Source organism: Eubalaena glacialis, chromosome 9, assembly GCF_028564815.1.
Source record: "Eubalaena glacialis isolate mEubGla1 chromosome 9, mEubGla1.1.hap2.+ XY, whole genome shotgun sequence".
Lineage (NCBI taxonomy): Eukaryota > Metazoa > Chordata > Mammalia > Artiodactyla > Balaenidae > Eubalaena > Eubalaena glacialis.
The window spans coordinates 45,218,517-45,239,757 of NC_083724.1; the positions used below are offsets into that span (position 1 = coordinate 45,218,517).

At 39.5% G+C, this 21,241-nt stretch overlaps 1 protein-coding gene across 3 annotated transcripts in view; it reads right to left on the bottom strand.

The window, feature by feature from the left end:
• The window catches only part of PCSK5 (proprotein convertase subtilisin/kexin type 5), a 451,917-nt gene that overhangs the window by 370,170 nt on the left and 60,506 nt on the right, over window positions 1-21,241 (bottom strand). For all 3 annotated transcript variants that reach the window (XM_061200330.1, XM_061200331.1, XM_061200332.1), the window contains exon 3: window positions 3,122-3,235. In XM_061200330.1, coding sequence (XP_061056313.1) covers window positions 3,122-3,235 — 114 coding nt within the window. The remainder of the gene's footprint in view (window positions 1-3,121; window positions 3,236-21,241) is intronic.

Sequence of the window (21,241 nt, forward strand, 5' to 3'; positions counted from 1 at the left end):
TGTATTGTAATTAAAAAGAGAAGAATAATCACAATTGTAATTTATTTAGAGTTTTCTAGTGTCAGGCAGTGTGCTAAAGGCTTCCTGTGCAGTATTTCATTTCATTATGGTAACCAGTTTCCCAACCATCTTCCCCTCTTAGTAGTATACACATGCTTGTGTAGTTCCCTCACACACTGAATCAGAGTTCATACATGTGGCCAAGAGAAAATTACAGAAGTAACTGTGACTTCTGAGGTTAGATCATAAAAGACGTCACCGCTTCTGACACAACCTCTTGAATCACTTGCGCTGGGGGAAGACGGAGCCATGGAGCCAAGTGGACACTCAAGCAGCCCCACGGTGAGGCCCACGTGGAGAGGAACCAGCCACGTGACTAGGCCACCTTAGAAGTGGACCCTCCAGCTCTAGTCATACCTTTGAGTCTTCCAGCTGAAGCCCCAGACATCACAGAACAGAGAAGTCGTCACCACTGGGCCCTGTCTGAATGCCTGACCCACAGAACCCAGGAGATCACTGTCTTAAAAACTAAGCTCTGTAATTTATTACGCAGCAATAGCTAACTCATACGTAAGAGCTAGATACTCTTATTTTATAGCTGATGAGAGTTTAACTGATTCAATCGTGGGTGTAGTAAGCGAAATAACGGGGATTTGAATCCATGTTTTCAGATTTGAAGTTCTGACTCCTATTCTGTCACCACTCCTGACAGATAAACATATGGTGTGTAACCTATTTCCCACCCCTTTCATTAAGGGAACAGTATGTATGTAATAGGAAGTTCTGAAGTATTTTGGTTGTCCCCAAGATACTTTGTCCATCCTACATGGCACCCACCATTCTGCCTTGTATTTCAGCTATTTCTCCATGGATAGATTAGAAGTTCCTGGAGGGTTGGAGTAGTGTCTTCCTTATGACGGTGCTTGTAAATAGTAGAAGGATGGGGATAGGATGCCACTTTAATCCCCTGGCCTCCCATCAGTCTGCCTGGTTTGGCATCTCTACTCCATCACTCTCAGGCTGGGTGATCTTAGGCAAATGGCCTAAATTTTATGAGCCTCAGATTTCTCACTCTTATAACACGGGGCCAATATTAATGCACACTTTTGTTCACACTACATTAGAAAAATATTAGCACAAATAAAGTATGAGCACATTGCCTGGCATGTGGTAAGTGCTCAGTGAATGTTACCTATTTGAATTATCACCATCAAATATGTGTTGAAAAACATCCAATATTTTAAATGGCCAAAAAAAAGCTCTTCCCTCTCAACCTTTCCTTACATCAAAAGAGAATTTCCAAAGAAATGGCAGTGGTTCCTGGGAGTGAGGGTATCTCACTCTATAAGCACTGAGACCTTTGGCGTCACCTTGGCCATGGCTCCTACGACAGCCCAACCTGCCCTGCTGGAGTGGTGAGAGGGTAGGGGAAAGCTGCTGTACACTTCCACTGTCCAGTGGGACATGTGCAGACGGCAATTTGGTTCTTTCTTGCAAAAAAGAAATGTAAGGCAAAGAGGGTCTCACTCTCCCAAGCCTTATAAACAGGGGTGTAGGGGGATTTTGCTTGCATCCTATCTCTTAATCCCATTACATCCTTATCATCTTGTCAGCACAGACAAAGCTCCTTAGCTCCTGCCAACACTCCCTCTAATGCCTCCCCTTGTGGTTCACTCTTTCTTGGTCTTGGAGCTAATAAGCTGTCAAGTGTCTTACTGTCCCCTCAGGTGATTTCCACTCAAATGCTGTTTAGAGTCCCACCTCCCTTTGAACTTAGCTTTATGGCTCCTTTTTTTTTCCTTATGCATGAAAGAGTTTTCTGTGTAAAATTCCGTTTGGGGTCCAAAATCTTTCCACAACCTTCCACTTCCAGGTAAGACTAAGAAAAGGGAAACTGGGAGAAACGCCAGCTACATTCACCCATCTCCAAATAAACACAAATTCCTAGTGTTGCTAGGTGCTAGGTTAGATTCTCAGACGGGAGGATATAAGTGACCCCCTGCCCAAAGTAACAGAGGAGATTTAAAAATACAACAACTATGAAACAAAGTGCCAAGGGAAGGATGCCAGGAGTGGCAGAGATAGAGGGCCCAGGAGAGCAGAGGAAGGACAAACACGGACAGGTGAGGACATGGGAGACATGAAATAGTCAGCCTTGGGTGTGGGCTCTGAGGGACGGACAATCCTGAACCGAGGACGTGGGGAAGGGCAAAAGACCACTCTGGGCAGAAGGAATGAAATGCAAGGAGGCAGAAAAGCATCAGACAAGTATGTGGAATGCAGTGGATTTGTAGAGAAGCAGGGTCAGGGAGTGCAAAAAACAAGGTAGATTGGAGGAGATAACTCTGGCAACAATTTGCAATAAAGATTTTCAAAAAAGAGAAAAGTTAAGGTCTTTTGCAGATTATAGAGCAAATTGGTAACATGAATTTCATGATTAAGAGTAAGTAACATATTCTAATCAATTTCTCAGGGATCATGAATATAAAACCCTAAGACTACAGAAGTGTCAATATATTTTCAAAGGAGGCGACATCAAGTGAATTTCTAGATCACTCTTCCCAATATGTTAAATTTCCCTCACTGAAAGTTTTTGCTTGAACCAATGAACTAGCTACAAGTCAAACACTTTTCAACTGCTTTTTTCCTAGTCTAGTTTTAAAAATTGTTACCCAAAGTGAGAAGGCACATTTAGACAACTAAAGTCAGGAATCTGTTACCTACTTGCAAAGTCATTTCAATGATTTCCAATGACCCAGTACCATTAACCAGGCTGGTTTCAGGGTGGAGTAGATGAGTACCAGAGGTGAACACAACTATTGCTAGGTCTCAGGGTGTCTGCCCTTAGTATATTTTTCTATCTTCTCGCCCAAACTTACCAAGCTACTACACAGAGTAAGATCTCAAACAGAAATACCTTCAGAATCAGAACTCCCTTCTTTCTCCTTAGAACCAGAGAGCTAAGTTCAAAAAAAGATCCAGAAACCATCACAGGCCATCAATCTCCATCTTGAAACAGGAAAAAGTCCCTGGTCACTGTTTCTGTGTCCTCCCGGTCCTAACAGACAATCCCTGCACAACACAGAACAGAACGCCGTGGCCCCAGGCCAGGCAAACTCACCATATACCACATGCTTGGCCACTTGGGATCATTGAAGTAAGTGGACTGGGCGTGGCTAAAGTCATAATCCCTCTTGGTCCGTTTTTTTACCACTTGCTGTTGGATCCACTCCACCTGCCAAGAAGGACATTTGGTGAGTGTTCAAGTTCCATCAGGGTTAGCACAACATAAATGACAGTCTGGGACATTTCCATCTTGAGTCAGTTCTGTTTAAGTCACAGGTTTCATTCTGACCACTAGAATCTCCAGAGCATAGAGACTCCCTAGAAACCTGGTTCTAGTTTATCTTTAATGCAGGCAGGCCTTGCAGTCTTTTACGACAGATCATTCGTATTTCTCAACAACATGCTCACCCCTTTAACTTTTTCAGAAAGCATATTTTACTCCCAATTTATTGCAAATTGATCGTGTTAATTTTTAAAGCTAATTTATTCATCCTGACCTTATACTAAGGGCTAGAAAACTTCTCTAAAGGTCCAGATAATAAATATCTTTGGCTTTGCAGGTCATACAATCTCTGTTGTAACTACTCATTCTGGCATTGTAGCACCATAGACAGCACATAAACAAATGGGTGTCACTATGTTCCAATAAAACTTGATGTATAAAAACAGGTGGGAGGCTGGATTTGGCCCACAGGCCACCGTTTATTTCAAAAATTTTAAATGGTCTGGGGTTACACATCAAATTAAAAGAATCGTCCTGGGATCAAATGCTCTAGGATCACAAATTTTTTTTTTAAAAAATGGCTGTCTACAACAGAGTGGTGGAAAAAGCACTATTCAGGTAAGCAGAAAACCAAAGCCCTAGACTTGTCTCTGGTACAAAATTGAAGAAGTCACTCAACTGTCTGAGCCATAGGTTCCCTGCCAGCTCCAAAATTCAAACCCTCTACATTTGAGAAAGTCCTAACATTTAGCCACAATTAGTTTTTAAAAAGCAACTGGGAACTATGAGTTTAATACAGAATTGTAACCTAAATGGTATGGGTATGAATGGGGGTACTTTTAAAAACAGTTAATCATTATGGCAATATAAGAATAAGCATGTTTCATTTTGAACGGAGCATCTCAGATACAGTACCAGCCCGGTGGCATTCTACAATTTGTTCCTAAATTCTCTTTGTTTGATTTCTTCTGGCCATAGCTAATTCAGTTGTAATACTCTAAAATGTTCCCTTCCACCATGTATCTCTACTCTCCACAAAGGAATTAAAAACTGGTGGGGGGAGGAAGACTTTGTGGTCCACTACTATGATCTATGATTCCATACCCATCCATTCAATAAAGATTTCAGAACCTCTCTTGCCTACTTCAAAGATTACTGGAGGAGAAGGAATACTAAAGGACCAATTAACAAGCTCAACATGCATAGCTATAAACAAGGTACTAAGGCCAAAAGCCCAACTAATAAATTTCTATGATTCTCATATTGGGAAATATTATTCAACAAGAAGACTGGTATGCAAGATGAATTTAAATAGTGAATTCTTAGTTACATCACTAACAAGGCAAACAGAATCACACAGCCTCCTAAATAAGATCTATTTATGATTTGGATCACAGCTAGGCATCATATATGTGCATTTTCTGCTAGGTAATTTAAGCAAAATTATCCGTACAGAGAAAAGTCAATAAATGAAAAATAATATACTGGAAAATGAAAGTTTTCTGTTCCTGCTTTAATTAATCTAGACCAAGTGACTCAGTGGCACTGAATCATTCTACATCACACACACATGCACACATGTGTGCACACTGGATAAAAGGTATTACATGTTATTTCTTTAAACTATTGGACAATAGCTGTCAGGCAAGCTAATAAGGATCTTGTTTTTTCTTTACTCCAAGAGACTGCTATTTAGAAATCACACTGAAACTAATGGGGCATTAAAAATGTATGTAATTTTTTTAAATGAAGAGAGTAGTTTTTAAAGTGACCATGTTTCTAAAAATACAGAACAAAATCAATTTCCTTCTCAATCAAAGCGGAGCAGCAAGCATGAGCGTGCATGTGTTTCGTCTATTTCCAGAAAACATTTTAATCTCTTTATTTCAAACAATCTTTCTAAGGAATGAGTTTCATAAAGTCATTTATTCATTCAATACGCAGTAAGTACTTATTCAATACCAGACACTGTACTGGGAATATAAAGATGACTAAGAATAATCTTTGCCTTTGATGGACTTAATTTTATCAAGGAATATTTAGCAATTATTCTACAATTCTCCACTTCATAAAAATGTCATTATCTTCATGAATGACATGTGATGCAGGATCTATCACTATACTAATTAGACCATTTATGAAAATTTTGACTATGCAAATTACATTTACAATCCTTATAGTACTGTCTCTTAAGACTTAATCCCAATAAGATGGAACTAGTTCATATTTGCACACTTGGTAAAAGAAGGCTGCAGATCTGTTTAGACCAAATGCTTTTCAAACTAATTATATATTGGCAGTGGTCTTTCCTAAGAGAGCCTCCATAAATCCTGAACTGCCATCATATATGTGTTCACAAATCAGAAGATGTCAGATCTCGTGTGGACTCAATAAAGCGATGGCTCAAGCTCAGAACAAGTCTACAATGGGGTAGGGTGGATAACTGTCTCTACAATGACACTGTAAGTATGTACTTCTCCCTACCTGTGTGCGTGCGTGCACGCACACACACACACACACACACACAAATGGACAAATGGGATAAGTATATGAGAAAACCAAGTGACAGCCATTTTCCCAGATGAACTATAGGTACTAAAATAGAACAAAATACCTCACCAAACACCATCTCTTCTGTAATTTTACCAAACAAAAATGCTTAGTTACAGGGCTCAGTGGCTACAAGGTAGCACAGCAAGTTGGCATCTGCATTTGACTATAAGTCACTCTGACTGATCACAGGGCTGCAATACTCAAGAAAAGTACAGTTGGTTTTTTTTAGTGTCAGATACCATGTATTTTGTTTTGGTGTTTTACGAGTATGAGTCTATAGCCCTACATTTTTGGGAAAGCGGGAACAGCACCCTTTGGGTCTGAAGATTTCTATGACTGGAAAGAGCATATTTATATTTTTAAACCATTATCCATATGTCTGTCCTTGAGACCTTAAAAAAAAAAGCTCAGAGGTAATGCATTATACAGATTTCACTTCTTGCCAAGAAGCCCAGTGCGAAGAAAAGCCAGTTAGAAATTCATTTTCATAAAACTATGGTCAGCCCAGGAAAAAAGGAAAACTGTGTGCTTTCCCTCACTGGTTTAACTTCTAAAAGTTCTATTTCTTATATATTATGGATCTACATTTAAGCCAGATTATAAAAACCTTTAGACCTTTGAAATCAATCTAGCCTCCATTAATTAAGCCACATGTGTGGTACGGGGTGTTAAGGACAGCCCCTCCCTCTACTCACAGAGCTCACCTGCCTACATGGTCCACGTGAACAGTGGGCATTTGCCACTTCAGAATCTTTGTCTAAACATGTTCTCTTTCATCAGTTTCACTTGTCAAGCAAAGCACGTTAATTGATGATTATGGGAAGCCTACCCACAGTCTCAGCTGAACTTATATCTCATGATTTTGGAATTTACCAACTTTCTGACACTATACACACAGGGAAGGAAATTTGTCAGCAATCAGAGAAAAGAGGATGTTAGCCTATGAATCTACATTATATAAGTTATCATATAAATATAAACAGAAAACCAATTATGGTATCTGTCACAAGAAAGACAAATACTGCATGGTATCACTTATATGTAGAATCTAAAAAAAAAAGTCAAACTCATAAAAAAAGGTAGAAAAGTGGCTGCCAGGGGCTGGGGGGTGGGGGAAATAGGGAGAAGTTGGTAAAAGGTACAAACTTACAGCTGTAAGATGAATAAGGTCTGAGGATCTAATGAATAACATGGTGACTATAGCTGATAACACTATATTGCATAATTGAAATTTGCTAAGAGAGTAGAACTTAGATGTTCTCACCAAAAAAAAAAAAAAAAGATAAAAAGTGATGGATGTGTTAACTAGATGGGGGGATACTTTCAATAGATCAAATATATCAAATCACAATGAGGTACACTTCAAATATTTTACAGTTTTATATGTCAATTATGCCTCAATAAAACTGAAATTTAAAAGATATATAGTATCTCCACAGTGAGGAGAAATCAGCCCTTTAGATATTAAAATATATTAAAGCTAATGACTGAAACACATACTGATAGCAAATGTCTACAGGTATTGATATATCAATGGAATGGGATGGAAAGTCAAGAAACTGACAGAAAATATGTAAGAATATAGTATATGATACGGCTGCTATCCTAAAGCAATGGGGGAAAACAGATTACTTTATAAATGATGTTGAAACACGAACCAACTGGGGAAAAAAATAAAATTAAAACCATTCCCACATCTTAATCAGGATCAGTTCCAAATGAATCATATTTAAAGGTAAAAGTAAACAAATAAACCCATATAAGTCCCATGAGAAACATAGGAAATTTTGAAAAATAACCTTAGAGTGGATGATGCTTGTCTAAGTATAATAAAAATCACAAAAGTGATTTGGAAAAATGGATACATTCAACTACAGAAAACATAAATTTGGCGTGGCAAAAATTACTTCATAAACAAGGTAAAAGACAAACCAGAGAAACATTTATAGCTGCTACCATGGACAAAGGATCTTTCCCTCAAATATAAAGAGTTCCTGGGACTTCCCTGGTGGCGCAGTGGTTAAGAATCCGCCTGCCAATGTAAGGGGACACGGGTTTGAGCCCTGGTCCGGGAAGATCCCACATGCCACGGAGCAGCTAAGCCCGTGCACCACAACTACTGAGCCTGCTCTCTAGAGCCCGCGAGCCACAACTACTGAGCCCGTGTGCCACAACTACTGAAGCCCGCGTGCCTAGAGCCCATGCTCGGCAACAAGAGAAGCCACCACAATGAGAAGCCCACACACAGCAATGAAGAGTAGCCCTTGCTCGCCGCAACTAGAGAAAGCCCACATGCAGCAACAAAGACCCAATGCAGCCAAAATAAATAAATAATTAAAATTAAAAAAAAAAAGAGTTCCTACAATCAATAAGAGAAAAATTCAATAGGAAAACAGGCAAAACAGAAGAGTACAATAATCTCCAAAAAGGTAAATCAAGTTTCTTAAACATATAAAAACATGCCTAACCTCATGCATATAAATACAAAAAAGCAAATTAAAACCACACCAAGATACAGCTTTTCACATCTCACCTTTCAGATATAAACATTCTAAATATTGATGCCATACTACTAGGGAGGAATGATAAAATAGTCATCCTCATATAATGGGGATGGGAATGTAAATCTATACAACTCTATGGACAGTAAGTGGACATTACCTACAAAAATCCTAAAATAAGTCATTCTACTATTAGAAATTTACCCTACATTTTTAAAAAATATTTTATTGAAGTATAGTTGATTTACAACGTTGTGTTACTTTCTGCTACCCTACATTTTTATTAACACATGTAAATATACAAGGTTATTTATTGAAGCACTTCTAGTAATAACTGAAAGTAATAAACAACCTGAATATACACTGATAGGGATTAATTAAACAAACAACGACATATCATTATAATGGAGCACAATGCAACCATAAAAGATAATGAAGTGGGCTTTATGTATTGACAGAGAATAGTCTCCATGATGTAGCCTAAAATGAAAAGAAAAAAAAAAAAAAAAAAAGGAAGGTACGAACAGTCTATAAAAGATACTACAATTTTTGCACCTCTCTGAGGTAACTACTGTACACAAAAAACCTGATAACACTGGTTGCTTTCTGGGGGAATAACTAGGTGATTGAGATGCAGGAATACGAGGGAAAACTTTTACTGTAGGCCCTTTAATACCTTGTTACTTTTGAACTATGTGAGTATGTCACCTATACAAACAATTTTAAATTTCCTTTAATTTAACATGTTCCATTGGTTACTATTATGTAATCCAATGGTATCAAATGTGACCAAATGCCTAAATTACAACATAGTTTAAAAGCAATAATGAGAAAAATAGTATATAAAAAGTACCTTAGATGGTGTTATAGTATGTCGTAACAGGGCCAATATTGAGAAAAGGTGGGTAAATAACCAAGAGAAGTGGTTGGAATTTGGGGAACTTGGTTTATAATCTCAGATGTGCCACCAGCCACCTGTGTGACCTTGCAAAATCTTCGTGGGCCTCCTTCATCTGTAAAATGATAGAAGACAGACTAAATATGCTCTCTACTCTCTTCCTTCTGGGTTTGAAATTTTTGTCGATGTATGTGGTCTGCTCTCTGATGTGACTGGGAATGAAAAGTTTGTGTTAAACACAATACAGAGGTGAGATAGGTGCTCCTGTGGACAGAGGACCTTAAGTCATTCTATGCAGATGCAAGATTAATATTTAGAAAGGAACATAGTAAATATATTACTACTTTCGTGATTTGATGAAGCAGATGCCAGCGAATAAAATATGTGGGATTCCATCTTTCATATTCTTTTTTGATCAGCTTTGACAAAATGGGGGAAAGGAGCATGAAGCGATTTCTCCCCTCTGTTTTCTTCTCTGACTTTGAAAACAAACAAACAAAAAATACTAGTTAAGTACATACCGGCCGTGTAATTTTTTCCTTTGGAAGTAAGGGATTGATGGAGACGATTTGGCACTGACAAGCTACTTCCAAACCTTAAAATCTGAAGCCAACATATCCCAAAAGTTTTCTAAAATTCTGATCAAGAAATCAGAGGTAATCATTGAGAGAACCAGAGAATCTAGTAAAAGTATGCGTTCAGGGTATAATAGTCTTTAAATCTTGCGCCATCTAGTCACTAACTGGTAATCAGTGAGTTACTAAATACTGACAATGTTATTTGATTTGATCACTCTTTTTGAAGAAAAAAACCATAATCGTTTGAATTCTGCTTATTTCACAGGGCTACTTGTGAACAAAATAAGCATTATTGTTTATTTGAAGGAGAATTTTCACTTGACTTCCTTGAGATAGGCACACTGAATCCTATTTAATGACTGCAGACATCAGAGGCTTATGTTGAAGAATCATCTAATCAGGAATATGAGGAATCATACAATTTTGAAAGGTCATTGAGAAGAAAGTTGTGAAATAAATACTGCACATATGTTTAGAAGAGGGTAACAGAAGACAATGCAGGCCACAGTGAAAAACTTTAACTGCCCTAAAATTTTATAATTAGCTGGCTTTCTCCAAGAGAACCCTATATTTTTAAATGTGTCGTCAATTTAATCATGTTCTATTTTGTTTCATGAAAAACTCATGGCATTATGGTTCTAACTGTTTACTTACTTTTAGAGAATTAAAGTTATATTTATTCCCTTAAACTATTCCACTATTATTTGCACACTTCTAATTTAATTTCCTGATTTGTTGTCTAGTTTTTTTCCTCTCCATTTCTGGTAAGATGATGTATGAAAGGGAAAAATGAATGGTTACATCCAGTTAAAGCAGTAAAATTTATTCCCCACCCTCAAGGCCTTTTCTTTCATTTCTCTAGTCACTCCAAAAATATTATAGTAAGTACCTACTATGTGGCAGGCACTGCTCTGAATGCTACAAAATGGCAGTGAGCAAAATAACCAATTTCCTGCCTTCAGGCAGTTTCCATTCCACTGGGAGTTAGACCATAAGCATGTAAATAAATAAAAGATTATATAATAGATTTTCATAGTGTTAAATGGTGCAAAAAGTAAATAATGTAAGGTGGTTGAGAGTGATTATGGAGGTGGGGGTTGTTTTAGGTAAGGTGGTCAAGAAAGGCCTCTTTGAAAGATGTGATATTTTAATAGAATCCTGAATATTAAGAAACCAGCCATATAAATGTCTCAAGGAAAATATTACAGGCAATGTGAATAGCTAATGCAAAAGCCCTAAAACAATGTGTGTCTGTATTTTGGTCTACAGCTCATCCATGGGCCATAGATGCCTACGGCAATCCCTCAAGGCCTAGGGGTAGGTATACCAGTAGTGCATTTTGCCCTCCAGTGGATGGATGAGGAAAGAGACGCACACAAGGCATGGAAGCTGGTTCCCAGCCATCTGGTCAACTAATTCTGGGCTCCTGAGTACCAGGAAAATGGTCTAGAAGGCCACACAGGTTCAGGGTGGGCATGTCCCCAAGGCCCCACCAACTCCTCAGCTGGTAGGGACAAACTCAGCTGAAAAAAAGGCTCAACAAGGCCCTCTAAAGCATGAGGCCCTGGGCAGAAGACCCTCCTGCCCAGATCTAGGAATGGTACTTGTGTGATGCTAGCCACTATAAACTGGTCCAGTAAGGAGCTTTGATACAGATTCTGTCCTTTCAATTATGTAGTAAAAATCACAGTTTCAATGTCATCTAAACAGCAGAGAAATTATAAAATGACTTCTAGGATAGAAAGGATTCCAAGTATGAAGCATTCAAGCATAAGGAAAGAATAAGGCATAAAATGCTATTTAGTGTATCAGCAGGTATGGAACATTGTATTACTAATCAGAAGACATAGTTACTTAATCCTTCCATCTCAGACATACCAATTACCACCTCTGCAACTCCACAAAAAAGGATATAATATCTGTGTTGGACAAATTTTGCAAAACAATTTAACATTAAATTAGGTTTATTCAAAAAGCAAGGAGGTTATTTCTAGAGCTATATGTAAAAATATTTAGCATGTGCTCTTTATACATGCAGAGGGGTAGAGCTGAACTAGACTATGTCACAGATAGGCAGTGCAGAATAATGAACTGGGAAAGTGTGCTACCTGAGTTCTTGGTAGAGTGCCACCAATTACTAGCCTGTCCACTTTGAGCAAATCACATAAGCCTTAACGTTCTATATTCTCACCTGTAAAATGACATTTTTGGTGTGAGGCCCAAAATATATTGTGCTATACAAATGCAGGCTCTTACAGGACTTAGTACCTTGTATTCTAATTGCATGTTTCTTACCACTTCCTTGAAAGAAAGAAGCTAGGTTTTAGTATTCCTAGTATCAAGGGCAATGCTTGACAACAGGCCCTCAATAAATAGGTATAGAGGGCTAGACAATATTTTTACATTGAATTAATACATTTTCTGTTAGGCATGTTTAAGTCTTCTAGTTATTAAAAAAAAATAGCAGGAAATTTTAAACAGGAGAGGGTGCTAAAAAGGGTGTATGCTTAATTCTACCAAATATAATAGGATATTTCATATTTCAACAACAGAAAGATGATAGCACAAGTTATTACTTTACTAGCAATGAATAGGATGGGTGCTTTCTATATATAATTCTATACTTTTAATATATCATGGAACCCTTCTCGGTTTGATCCTCGACTTGAAACCTACTGCTGTACAGATTATCTTTTGAGATGGGACCACTTCCTCCACTTTCCCAAACTAAGTCTGAGAAGCAACAAAAGACAGTGTCTACAATTAAAATGGATAAACATGATGAATGAAGTAGTGGTTGACACAGGTCAAGAACCTGGCATATTAACACAGAAACCAGCAGTCTTTCATAAACTACAAGGGCCCAGGGTTAAATAAAGTCAATGAATCCCACAGTGCTAAATGATGCATTCTCCCAGACTAATAAAGAGCATCTCCAATATTTAAATGGTCAACAACTAGTCCGTAAGCAAAGGATATGGCAGAAGAAGTAGGATTTTAAAAGCAGCTACAGAGGTAGAATATAAGAACAAGAAAATGACTGGAAACCAACTCAAAGCAAAACAGGAAAAGGTGCCAAACTGATAAGAAAAAACATGTTAGGGCATATTTCTTTAAGGAACACTTATTTTCAAACATTTAAACTTAAGACTTTGCACATCCTGGCCACTAGTAATAATACCCATAAGCAACATTTTTTTTCCCCTATGTCCGATAACAATACATATATTTATATCTATATTTTGCTTTCCCTTTATCTTTCCAGTAAAGATAATCTCAAAAGATTTTAGGTTCATTTTCCCATTGATGTGTCACTTCCTAAACTTTCTTAAAATCCCTTGAAGGCATGACACATTTTATATATGTTTCAAATGTAATATGTTTGTCTTTTGAGACAAATTTAATTTGTCCTCTGGGGGAAAAAATAGCTCCCTATTCCTAGTCATGCCAAAATGCTTTCCAGTGGGTAAAATAGAATTTGATTTTTGTTAAAAAAAAAAAAAAAAAAAGTGTGTGTGTGTGTGTGTGTGTGTGTATAGGCAAGCACACAGATGCACCCAGCACATGGGATAGAAGTGGTAGAAGGAAAAGCCAGTGATGTGAACTCATTAGATACCTGAATGGCAAAGAATGTTGCATTTTTTAAGTTGGATTTCAGTTTTTTCTATTTTAAACTTTAGGACAATTAATGTAAGCAATGAGAGGAAATTCGAAAAACAATTTTGATTGCTTAAAAGTATTAAAAGGAAATGGAATTCTAAAGTACCTAAACTAATTCTACTGTCTGAATGCCACCTGGAGTTAAATTCACACTTTTGATTAAATGCAATCTTAAGGCAGGGATTAAATTGGGACGGCACAGAATTCCCTCCAGCTTCACTCTAGGATCAAGATTATCACTGCATTAAAAACACAGTGGCATGACTTCATTCTACATGTATTTGTCTTTTGAATAACCATCCTCTAAGCAATTTGAAAGCCAAGGCAAGGTAATTAATAAAATCCACTGAGCATTTAAAGTTACACCTCATTCTGCCCTTAATACAGCTTAAGTTTTAGATATCTGCAAAAATGACAATTTTACCTTAAAACAAAGTGTTAATCACTTAATAGATTTTGGTTCTCTTTGACCAATCCTGCAACTCTGTGAATAAATCATTCAAGATATTCCCAGATCTGTATTTGCAAAAACTGGATGCCCTCAAGTTGTATATCAAGTGAATACAAAGACGAGCATCATTTTGTACAGAGTGGAGAAATTGTTCAATTCAGCTGAGATTAATATAAAAAGAGGCAAATGCTGGCAAAGGAAAGGGCAGTCATTCTCATTATTTCTCCAAGCAGAGGACATGGGGTGATCTGCTAAATACCAAAAGTGTGTCAGCATCTTACTTCTTAATATAATGTACCACTTAATTCCATGGCTCATGAGCAATGATTGTAAAAGTTATACTCATATGGGGAGAAATACTCTTCTCTAGTGACTAATTCAGCTCCACTGCACACATTGTCTTATTCTCCAAGCTATTTAAATATAAATGGCAATAGCTTTTGTTTCTGATTTCCATGGACCCTACTGCTATGAGTTTGATCACAGTGGAAAAATTTGAGGGGGAGGGGTGAGTACATAAATTCAGAATTGTGTACCCGAAGTTTTAATTTCATCCATTTTATTCTTTTTTCCATGTAAGGCATTCTCAATACTCTGATAGCTTCTGTTTTTTAATCTTTCCAGCATCTGTAAATCTCTTTATTGTCAAGATCTCAAATCTTGGAAATCAAGAAACTACCAATTGTTGTGTTGGTAAGCTCTAGCACTATGAATCAAATGGGGTTGGGCTAAAAATCAATGTCTTCTCTTCCTCCTGTTGCTATAAGATAAATGTGCAACTTTAGGGGTGAATGCATGAAGTCTGCACAAGTGTTCTATGTTTTTTTGAGGCTACCTGACATTTTTAAACCTAAAATGAGCTCAAAATGTGTAAGTCAGTAAATAAGTAGTACGAAGTCACGGGTGGGGAGAAGTCTGGATGAAGATCCCGTGTTGGGCCCCCAAAAGGCAGAGAGAAATGAGAAAGGTGCGCCTTTGGAGAGGCTTGGGTTTCCACTCCTTTCCCTTTTTTCCTGAACTCTAACCTTATACTTGGCAGAGATGGCAGGGGTGTTTTGCAACAAAAACACTGGAACTGTGGCAGCTCTTAAACACCATCATCGCCCTCTGAAATATTCAGCGAACAGCTACTTTGGTCAGGACGGGGGAGAAGCATGCCTTCAGCCTCCGGGAATAATACTGTCCAAAATCCCTGGGTCAATGGGAAAGGGATTGGCATTTTCTAACCTAAATCCAGTTGCCTGAGGCAAACCAAATGTTTTCTCATTTTCACTGCTGTTCCTTTACCTCGAAACCACTGACAAGGCTTCCAGCAAGGTGGTACTTGACCAAACTTGCAGGTCAGAGCACATAAAAGTCTGGAGCGAGGCCTGATGAGTGAGTGTGCCCGTTGGAGCTTCCGCCTGCCCTCTGCGAAGGCCAGGCAGCGCCCTGGCTCCCAGCTTCCTGGCGGCCTCCGTGTCACAGCCGAGGAGTGCCAAGTCACTCCACTGGGCCTCCCTCTCCCTGAACTCATAACTTATACCCACCACAGTCAATTACAGGAGCCCTGGGGCTGAGGCTCAGGGAAGGAAAGAGAAAGCACATTTTCATCACTGTCATCAAATCTGACACATTTTCAGTGGGGAGACCCAGAAGCCACAGCTCTCCCCCTTCAAGCTTCCTTCTTTCCTGCTGTGTCTTTTGGATGCCTTACCCTGGAGTCTGTTGTGTCAATGTTCATGGGATTGTGATGAACTTTACTGCACCCAGGGGCTGTCAGCAATTCTAATGCATCACTCTCCCTCCTCCAACGAGTTCCACTCTGGCACATGCGGGCTCTCGGCAGTGGAGTGAGAGCTTGGTCTGGACCACAGTTCCCGGCAACCCTACTGAGTCTTGGCTACTTGAGAAAGGGCCGTCAAAATTGTAGCACCTGCCGAGTCCGCTTCTTAGACTTGGTTCAGTATAACACATAGCAGCTCAGAATCTAGGGGAGGGAAGGCAGAGCAGGAAAACGGAAACGACAGGCTTGAAGATGATGCCTAGAATTTGTGAAGGTTCAGGAGGATGAAAGCAGCATCTCTCTAGCCCTCAGAGCAGCCACGCCGTGCCTTGCCCGGAGCAAGTACCCTGTAAGGATTTACAGAATGACTGACTGTATTAACTACCCTTTCAGTAAAGGAATAATTGGTAGTCCAGTTGTTTTTCAGCCCCAAATGCGTTAGGGAAAGCCAAAAAACAAGCTCTAGTAGGACAGGAGTTCTCAGTCTCTGGAAAGAGAGGGGAAATGATCTGTCATTTTCAGATAGGAGCTTCTGGATTTAGGCTCAAAATAGACCAATGAAGTCATTGTTGCTTGGCCAAGGAATAAATCATATAGGTGGTGGCAGCTGTGGTTTTTTCCAGTACTTTGATTTCCAATGTGTAAAGAAATCACTGGTTAATGCTTCTGAAAGTAAAACTCTTATTTTTTTCATGTTTTGTGCAAAATAAAATCTACCTATTGTTTCTTTAACACCACCAAACTGTCCCATGAAAAGATCATCCTTTCACCAGTGGGGAGCCTGTGGCACAGCGAGGTTAAGTGACTTGATCAAGTCACAGGATAGTAAAGGACCTGAAACAAGAATCCTTATCAAGTAAATCCACGCCCGGGTTTCCTTCCATAGAACACAGTGGCTCCTTACTGAAATCTCTCTTCAGCTGATGGAGTGGTTTGAGGGAGCACATCTTTTTCCTCCCCCTTTGTGTCATTATAACATTTCTATGCCTGGAGATTAGTCAAAGCTGATCACTTAACTAGAAGCTTTAGTGGGTGAAAGGTGAGGGAAGGAGGAAAGAAAGTAGGACAAAATGGCAAAACACCGGAGCTTTTATCATCAATGTAAGGAATTTTGCAGAGGTCCTCAATTACTCAGCTGGAAGCATTTTAAAACGAGTTAAGACACTCAGTTAAGTCTGCAAATGACAGGAGAATTGTCTGATGAATGAAAAATAAAAATCTGAATCAGGAAAAGAATTCTCTGCACAGCCTTGGCAGTGATGACAGAAATCCTTTTTCCCTCAAGGGTACCTTCTGACTTGTAACTTAAGAACCTAGGAAGTTCAAGGCCTAAAAATCTCCCAAATTAAAAAAAAAAAAACACTAACTCATTGTAACCAAAGCCTTAGTTACCCAGATGCTTTGAATTAGACTGAATTGACAAGATGAGACAAAGGAAGACATGATGGTTACTGATTAAAAGCGGGGTCTCTGGAGTCCATGCAACCTGTGTTTGAGAATGCTGGCTTGTCCACTGAAAAGCACACTGACCTCAGACAAGTTACTTAACCTCTGAATGTCAAATGGGGCAGACAATTGGATCTGAAGACTAAAGGAGCTGATTCATGACAGATACTTAGCACAGTTCCTGACACAAGACTACCCACCATGCAGCCATGGCGATGTGTTGGTATGCCCAACTATGCCCACCAAGGAGTTTACTGCTTTCATTAGCCCAAGAGCTGCAAGCTTGAGTTCAGTCCCAATTGACCAGAATGTGACACTGAAGGTCAAAGTTTTACAAAGGCACACTGGACTGGAAATCAGGAGATCTGTACAATCCAGCTCTGTTACCTCTTTGGTTTCAATGTCCCTCCCTACAAGCTCAAGGTGTTAGGCCAGAGCAGTGAGCTGAGCCCAGGGGTTCAGAGAGTTGCCTCCAAGGTCAAGGAGGTGTGGATAAACAGTAAGGCCAGTCAATATCCCCTCCTCCCTACCCTCCAAAGTAGGCCATCTCTTGAATAAAGTATCTTGCTTCATACCAGAAAAGACAATCTCAAAGGTTCTGAGATCCCACGTGGTGAGTAAAATTCTACTGAACCTCTAAAATGTTTAGACCTGCTTTTTGTCTAGCATTAGGGCAACCTACATTAACCTCTGAGAATTAAGATTTCTCATTGTTTGTTTGTTTGTTTTGTGCAAATAAACTTTCCAGCTCTTTTTTTCTTATGGAGTAATCAGCAGTAGCCTGGGGTGGAAGACTGGAACCAGGGAAAGCTATGTTGATGCCAGAATTCCACTAAGGGCAGTCATGATGTTTCCCCATTAAAGTGGGTTTCTGGACCTTCCATAGAACAATTCTAATGAACACATATGTCTTAGAGTTTTCCAAAGCCGTGTTTAGAAAAGGAAGTAGGTATGTACATAATGATTTCTATGATAATATAAATAATTAAATAAGCTCACAATACAGAAGGTCACAAAAAGATTCCACAAACCATATCAAATGGTCCCCACCATTGATGGATCAGATCTGACCACTCTTCAGCATTTCCACAGCCATCACCCTAACTGAGACACTGATTTTCTCATATCTTTCTCACTGAAATCCCTAATAATTCCCTGGTTGGATTTCTATAAAGTTTGGCCCTCATTTCTTTCATCCTCCAAGCTCTTCCAGAGGACCTCAGTAGGTAAATTCTTTTATCCTAGCACCCTCTTGGCACCTTGCAGGCAGGGACCTTATCTGTATACTTGCACACCGTACCATGCTTGTCATCCACCGTCTGCTGTCTCACTCTAATGCACCCTCCACAGCTCACGGGCTGGATTCTACTTCCTAACTACAAATCCCATCACTGTTGGCAATCTGTGGCCCTCATGTGGCAGGTCCAGAGTCCAGGATGTTGTTCTTCCCAAGAATTCCCTCCTATTCTGGAATCAGGGACTAAAAAAGCAAAAAACTAGCTTTCTGCATCTATTAGTTTTTGCTTCATACACCTAAGAAAAGGGGACATAGCCTCACCAAAAAAGTCACCAATAAACATGGGATCAAGGCCTACGGTACACTTTAGTTAGCAGCCTCTTATGTCCTGCCGCAGATTCTTTGCCTTTTGGGCAGAGATCTTAGAGATTATCTAGCTCAAACCTTTCATTTTACAAATAACGAACTTGAATCCAAGTGAGGTTACAGTTTATTTGTGATAAGAAAGGTCTTCCTCCTCTGAGGCCTGCCCTTTGACCACCATTACACAGTCTAATGCTTGGCTTTTAAGCGAAATTGAACCAACATGGATAATGACCCCCGACATGGGCAGGAAGAGACAAAAGTGCTGTTTAAAACAAACTTGGCTTTCTAAATTTTGACAATGAACTGCCGGATTTAAAATGTGAGCCTACAAGGAAATAGACTTGTAAACACATACAGCAGATATGCAGTGAGGACTTAATTAATACGTGAAGTTGAAATGAATCATGAATTAATAATGGCGTTCATCAAACTGAAATTATGCTGTTGTTAGTCATGCATTGGCATTTGTGGGCTTTATTCCCTCAGTCATACGTAAAACATGCCCAGGCGCACACCTAGTAACCATCAAATACAATGGACAAACATCCCAGGTGCAAAGGAAGCACTGCTTGGTGAAGGCCACCAGTCTTTGGTGGGCTTGTGCTGACCACCCCATAATTCATTCCACTGTTGGCATTTTTTACAACCATGTTCTAAACACAAGTTTTATTTCATTGCTTTTAACCCAAGATGTGTGTAAAATACTCAAGAACACTGAGATAATGCCAGGAAGAGTGTTCTGAGAACACTCAAAGTTTTAAAACATATTAGTCAAGCAATATAAATATTCAGTCTTGAGGTAAAAATATCAAAAAAAAAAAAAAAAAAGAAACGAAAAAGAAAAACCAAGACACAAGGAACTCTCGGAACACCGACTTCTTTGTATTCTGGCCAAAGGACTTTTACCCTGTAACAGGTAGACGTGCTCTCTTGAGACAGGAGAGCAATGCAGCTGCCAGTGTCATCAGCTCTGCTCACCAAGTACCACACTGTCAGTCCCAGGTACTCTATCCATACGGTCTCTAATCCTCTGAACAAAACGCTGGATGTTATCTCCATTTCCCAGCTAAAGAAACTGAGATTCAAAAAGCTAAGCAAAGCCCAAGGTTACGCATGAGACTATGCAGAGCTGGGATGTAAACCCACAGCTAAGTCCATGCTTTTCCACTACCCTATAAGCCATCATTCAATTATTCTTTAACCAAAAGTAAAAATGAACTCAAACAAATGCTCTGACACTACCTGCTCTTCCTTGCCTGGCACGAGTCCACACCTCTCTAAGTTGGCTAAGAACCACACGAAAACTAAATGTCAGGATGCTGCAGGGCAGTTGTTGCCAACAAAATGATTCAGGTGAAGATGCCTCCCCCGTAATTCTTCTTCTTCCAAGTTGCTTATTTTAAACACAAAAGCTCCTTAGATTTTCACTGTAAATTGTTGGAAGTGGAAATGTGAGAGCAATTTCAGAGGAAAGCTGTGATTTCCGTGGGTTTGCCAAAGTCTGCAGCCCAGAAGAGCCAAGATTATGTTATTTTCCCCCAGAATGGTGTTAGTAGTGATCTGTCTCTTGATTGCGTCAGATCAAGTATCCCCAAAATACTAACCAGTGAGCTATGGCCCAAGCTGATCTTTTTAACTTTGCTTTTCTATGGTATTTCAAAAGAATAAAAGAAAGAAAAAAAGGGAATAATGAACATGATGCCAATAATAATAATAGCTACAATTTATCGGGCACTTTCTATGAGCGAGACTCTGTATATATATCTTATCGTTTAATCCCCATAACAGTCCTAGGAGGTCAGTTGGCATCGTGTAAAGGACATTATCATGGATGAGGAAGCTGGGACTCGGATAGGTTTAGTTTTCTGCCATGTTCCCACAGCTAGTAATTGGCAAAGCAGGACTCAGACAAGACCTGCCTCCAGAACCCACTCGATTAACCATTACACACACAGTTTCTTATGAAGCGAGACAGGACCAGGGCTGGGTCCCTGAAGATGCCCATTTGGGACTCTGTCACCACTCATCACTTTTTTGTTGGTCCCATTTCAATCTGTGCCAGCCAGTCAGGGGTGATGTCTTACTGGTTCCATGACACCCACTGACAGAGCCACTCTCTACAGATGGGGCATGTTATGCTGGTTCTCAGTCCACTTCCAAATCTCTGCTGAGACCTCCAGCAGCAGATGACAATGACGATCAATCCCAGTGCGTTCTGCCCCTTTCCAAGGTTAGGCAGAACGATGGAGCCAGGCACACACACCACAGTTTGAAAACCTACTATGTATTCTGCTGTGAATACCCAGTTGTCAAAACTGAAAGTGTCTGGATTCTTATGGAAGGGCCACCCTGTCACATTCCTAGCCTTGAACATCCAGCTGGCTCCAGGAGCGTGAATCTGCCAACAGACTCTTTCCTCATGTGCTGGCCGATTGCCTGGCCCCTGGCCCAGCTGGATCTGAGCCTTCTGAGTTGCCAAGCCTGGTCTCAAGCCAGG